We start from the raw sequence: 6133 nt of genomic DNA, 5'->3' as shown, positions 1-6133 counted from the left end.
GGGTCGATAAATTAAGTACCAGTTGCGTACGGGGGTCGTTCCAATCGAATGGTCCCTCAAAATTTCGAGCCTTGTGTCTAGACTAGAAAAGATTATTATTATTATTATTATTATTATTATTATTATTATTATTATTATTACAGTCTTTGTGCTTTGAGTTCAAATTCCACTGAGATTAATTTTGCCTTTCATCTTTTCGGGGTCGATAAATTAAATACTAGTGAAGAACTGGGGTTGATATAATCGATTTAACCCCTCCCCCAAAATTTCAGGCCTTGTGCCTATAGTAGAAAGGATTATTACTATTATTATCATTATTATTATCATTAAGGCAGCGAGCTGGCAGAATCATTAACACGCTGGACGAAATGTTTAGCAGTATTTCGCCTGTCACTACATTCTGAGTTCAAATTCTGCTGAGGTTGACTTTGCCTTTCATCTTTTCAGGGTCGACAAAATAAGTACCAGTTACGCATTGGGGTGGTTGATGTAATTAACTAGTCTCCTTCCACCAAATTTCAGGCCTTGTGCCTTCATTAGAAAGGATTATTATTATTATTATTATTATTATGATTATTATTATCCATTAGCATTATTATTCATTATCATTTGCATCAATTCATTTCATTTTAATGACTTTTCTACACTTCCGCTATGTTCATTAATTACATTCTTCATGCAGTATCAAGTTCATATATACTTAATTGCTATGTATCTAACGTCAGCTGCTTTCTTCATACTGTTCTGCTATGAACATCCTTACGGCTAATTGTTAAATTAATCAGAACTATTTCTATCTTCAGTTATATCAAACCCTTTCTTGACAATTTAAGCTTCTTCTGCAATTCTTGGACAAATTATACAATAAATCCATATAAATTACATTTATAAGTTCTCAATAGTACACTTGAATGCTATTATTTGGATTTAAATCCATTTGAGAATTTAGTTATATTAAAGTTAGAATTTCAGGGCTTCAGTGGACTGAAATAATTATTCAGATTATACAATTCCAATAATCTCCAGTTACAGTCATGGTTTTTATGACCATTTTTCCATGCTTGTATGGATCGAACAAAGTTTACTGAGGCAAATTTTCTACAGTCGGATGCCTTTCCTCCGGCCAACCCTCAATTGTTTCCAAATGAGGTAATATTTTCTCATGATACAAACAGAATATTGGAAATGAATGACACTGTTTGTATGGTAATGATAATCGTTTATAGTTATCACACAATGTCAAGACAAGAAAACACAAACACACACACACACTTACATAGATATATACATATAATGGGTTCCATTCAGTTTCTATCTACCAAATCCACTTACAAGACTTTGGTCCACCTCGGGCTAAAATACAAGACTCTTGCCAAGGTATCATGAAGTGGGACTGAACTTGAAACCATGTCATTAGGAAACTAACTTCTTAACTACACAGCTATGTCTTCAGTTATATTAAAAGAAAATCCACTTGCACAAAAGTTAAATAAGTTGGAGAAAGGAAATATAATATTGCCACATCAGCTCTATGGCTTTTTATGTCTCAGCTATAAAAATTCCACGGTTAAAGATTTTCTAGCATTATGGTTGAAGAAGATAATATATAGTTGTGCCAGTTGTATACTTGAATAAAGCTCTGTATAGTTGTGTACGGGCATAAATGTGTGAAAAGAAAGCTGAATTTTCTAACTCCACCTAACATTTTGCTTATAATAAATTGGTTTATAACACAGATTTATTTATAACATGCATAGTTACTGGCTCAATTTTCTTGTGATTTATTTGTTTTAGACATTTTTATTAGTTTAACTGGAAAGTTTTATTCTAATCAAACTATATTATTGTCACATTCATCTCCAGCACTACGGAGAGGATTGCTATGAAAGTAGTTGATTGCTAGTTTTTCAATATAGGATAGTGTGCCAATTGGCTAAGAACATTTTAGTATTTGCAATTACTTTCAGCAGTCATGTCATGTGGGGAACAGGTGATCAATAAATTGTTAAGTTGAACAAGCAGAATCTACTTTAGTAGTTGCAACCATACTGACAGGCCCAATTGCTCTATAGTTTAGCATCATCATTCCTTAGTTTAGCAGTTCAGCCATCTTTATCTTCCCTCTTTATATATTTTTCTAATCTTAGAGAACAGTAGTTTTCATTAGGACATAGTGCTTTTGATAATCAATTATTTTATTTTTTTTATAAATGAAAATATAATATTTCCCCAAATGTAATATTTTGAAAAAGAAAATCACTTTGTATTCAATGTGATAACAATTCCATAAAAATTTCAAACATATCAATTCAAAATATTGACATATATTTCAAGTTAATTCTGCAATCAATAAATGTTACAGCTCTGATATCATTTTTAGAAGAAAAGTATAATTTTTATGATATTCCCTGATGTCTCTCAGTTCTAATTTTTTTATATAAAATCTATTTAAACTGAATTCTAACATTCTACTCTAATGTTCTACAGAAAATTACAAATCATCATCACTATATTCCCTGAAATTCTCCAAAAGTGCAGAATAAGCATTGCTTTTTCTATTTTGATAAAAGATGTCTTCAGTCAATCAAATCAATCGAAATTTCAGGGATTATAAGGCCAGAATGATGATCTTTAAGGTAGCCATAAAATGTTCTTATATATCATTTTTAAAATATTCAATAAAATAATTTTGTAAATAATTTTGTGTATTTATTGTATGTATTGGTGATCTCAGTTTTGAAATGTATAAGTTTTAAAGGTTCTTTACATTTTCAAATCATTTAAATTATACAAAGAATTCTATGTATATTCTTTGTCAGGTTTAATCTAAGTGAAGTAATATTTCCCTGTGACCAGACATATTTTTATGGAAGACTGAAAGTGAAGGACGCCACTTGCATGACAGTGACTCTTCATTGCAACTGTCATGTCAAATTAAAGCAAGAAGAGAATAACACACACTCCACACACACACACACACACACACGCACGCACGCACGCACACACACACACACACACACAGAGTTTGAGTTTATTTTGTGGTACAAAACCATCAGTTAACTGTTGAAGAATATGAAATTTTCTGGAATTCTAGTTAAAAATTGTGTAGTACTTATGGTGAGTAGGGGACTGTTTTAGAAAACAGATATCAATCTGCATTGGATATATATCTTTTCAAATTGATATATACCTTTATAAATTATATAAATATATATATCTATCTTCATGAATCATATGGCTATAATTTATGAACTAGAAGTATTTATAATCATTGTTCACCTAAAAATTACATAAAAAATTACAAATTAACGAAATTTATAAAAAAACTACAGTTCTGCTTCTTCCTTCTTTATAGTTAAAATCTTAGATAAAGTATTCATATGCTTTTTTTTCACAAGCCCTAGGATTTATAAGACCAATTTCTATGGTATGCAAGTAATTGAGATTACAGCACTTCCCTTGAACAGGATGCATATCTGTCACAGGGTTAACTTTCCAGCTATTGCCTGAACCTGTTTACAGCTGAGTAGACTGAAGCAATGTAAAAGGAGGTGTTTTGTTCAAGAATGCAACACGTTACCCAGTCTGAGAATTGAAATCATGGTCTTGTGATTGAGAGTGCATCATCCTTACTACTAGGCCACATGAAATCCTTATATAACTCGCAACCTATTGTGAAATAATCTGTTGGAACAACAACAACAAACAATAACATCACCATTAGCAAAAAAAAATTCTTTTTTTTTTTTTACAGAAAATTAATCATGTAAAAATGACAAAATTAGAAAAGCATTATTAATTTACCTATTGGAAAACTCCAAGTCTGTACTGGTGGTAAGTACATTGAGAGTACTTGGACTGTTCCGGCTATTAATAGGTTCATCCTTTTTGGGGACATCTAATACAGCAGTTTTAGTTGTCATGGCTGACCCCTCACTAGCATTGTATTCTGGAAGAATGTTTCTTTCTAATGTCATGATTAATATTTAGAGTACCTGCAAAACAAAATGAGAAAATAAAGATAAATCAATAGTGATAAATGGTGAAAATGAAAATTAAAAACATTTAGAAAACTTCAGAAAAATTGGTTTTGAAAATTGCATAAATTTACTATTGGAAATAAAAGAAACTCTAAATGTAGTTTCACATTCCATTTCAAAATCTGTTGAAATGAAGAGTTATAGGTGAAAATGGTTGGTTATTTTATAGGTAAATTTTGTATATTGTTACAAGATTATCTGTGATTACTCACAAGATCATTTACTACACGTCCTCTGTCTATTCACCTGATTCAAAAGTCTTCAGACTTAATTTTATTATATCATCTGTGATGACAAACTACAACACAGTGACCGTTTAGAATGCTGCTAACAGCTTAGAATAATTTTGTTCAGTATTAATAATAATGGTTTCAAGTTCTGGCACAAGGCTAACAGTTTTGAGAGGAGGGACATAGCCAGTTATCTCAACCCTAGTATTTGATTGTTATTTTAATTTTTTTCGGTCCTAAAAGGATTAAAGGGAAAGTTGGTCTAGGTGGGACTTGAACTCAGAATGTGAAGTGCTAGAGCAACAAGACATTTTTCCATGCTGACATGGGTTGGATGACTTGACAGAAGCTAGCAAGGCCAAGAGCTGCACCAGGCTCCATTGTCTGTTTTAGCAAGGTTTCTACAGCTGAATGCCCTTCCTAATGCCAACCACTTTACAGAGCATACTGGGTGCTTCTTACATGACACCAGCACTGACAGGGTTACCAAGGACCTTGCAAGACAAAGATCTTTCAACTGGAAGTGGGGAGTGGTACTGAGGGAGGGATATGGTTGAAAGATTAAAGGTATAGAGGGACAGAGATAGGTGTCTTGCTGAAATGTAAATACTATGATTAGAAATGGATGAAGAAACAGTGTTTTAGGAATAAAGTTGTTGGAGCAGTACACCATTTACAAATGTTTGAGAATTATTTTTTTTTATTACACAGCACAGTTTGTAACTGACTGTCATTGATTGCAAGTTTACAATGAGGCAATCTCCAATGGCAAGAGTGATAAAGGTGTGTCTGTAATTTGGTGAAAAAGGATTTCATTTTCACAAAGTTTTCATTTGAAGAACATTGGATTTTCACCAATGTTCACATCCTTTGCTAATATACATTGGAAAGATATTAATCTCCCTGTCCCTCTGTATGTATGCACACACACACACACACACACACACACACACACACACACACACACACACACACACACACACACACACATCATGGGTTTCTCCATAGTTTCTGTCACCCAAATTTCACTTATATGGTATTAGTCAACCCAAGGCTATGGTAGAAGAGACTTGCACAGAATGCCAAGCAGTAGGATTGAACTTACGAGCTCATGTTTGAAAATCAAACACCTTAATCGCACAGCCACGCCTGAAGCAAATCAATATTTAATTTATATTATTTTATTGCCCAATACAGATTAATCACCTATAACGCTAGAAAACCATCTCAACAACAAAAGAGAATAAAAAATAAATCATTAGCGAAAACTCCCTTTCAATTATTAAATAAAGAGTTCTTTAGATGCTATTTGCTTTTTTGTAGATTTACCATGCGCAATATCAAAGAATTTTGTTTCTTTGAAAAGTATTGAAAGGAAATAAGCTATTTCCTTTCATTTGTCAATACAGAGCAGAATGAACATATTCTCACATATCAATATTTAAAGCAAATTTAGAAAGTTAGCTATTAATAGATAACCTTAATTTCTGTTCAATATTTGTAAAGGTATTTGTACAATTTACTGTTCAGGAAAGGGTTCCATTGTTCCTCATTAGCTTGACCTATTAGAGCAAGATTGCTCTTTAGCATATAACTAGAAGGTTTAGATTCTGCTTCACCCACATATGTAGACTTGGAATTTCATTGAAATGAATAAATCTTGGAGATGGTCAGTTGACATTTATACTTCTGGCTGAGGAAAAAAAAGTGATTGATTCTTTGACTTTTCTTTCTTCCCATTCATGTGTGTGTGTGTGTGTATGTGTGTGTGTGTGTGAGAGAGAGAGAGAGAGAGGAGAGAGAGAGGAGAGAGAGAGTATGCATGTATGTAGACATAAACATAAGTTTATTAGAATATATGTG

General features: G+C 32.4%; 1 protein-coding gene across 5 annotated transcripts in view; it reads right to left on the bottom strand.

Annotated features, from left to right (window-relative positions):
- Window positions 1–6133, bottom strand: part of LOC106873316 (mitogen-activated protein kinase kinase kinase 13) — a 197623-nt gene that overhangs the window by 64405 nt on the left and 127085 nt on the right. For all 5 annotated transcript variants that reach the window (XM_052970022.1, XM_052970020.1, XM_052970024.1 and 2 more), the window contains one exon: window positions 3805–3995. In XM_052970022.1, coding sequence (XP_052825982.1) covers window positions 3805–3977 — 173 coding nt within the window. In that variant the 5' untranslated portion in view covers window positions 3978–3995. The remainder of the gene's footprint in view (window positions 1–3804; window positions 3996–6133) is intronic.

This window comes from Octopus bimaculoides, chromosome 8 (assembly GCF_001194135.2).
Source record: "Octopus bimaculoides isolate UCB-OBI-ISO-001 chromosome 8, ASM119413v2, whole genome shotgun sequence".
In the NCBI taxonomy this organism is placed as follows: Eukaryota; Metazoa; Mollusca; class Cephalopoda; order Octopoda; family Octopodidae; genus Octopus; species Octopus bimaculoides.
The sequence above is the reverse complement of the archived record's forward strand: the minus strand, read 5'-3'. Positions and strand labels throughout refer to the sequence as shown.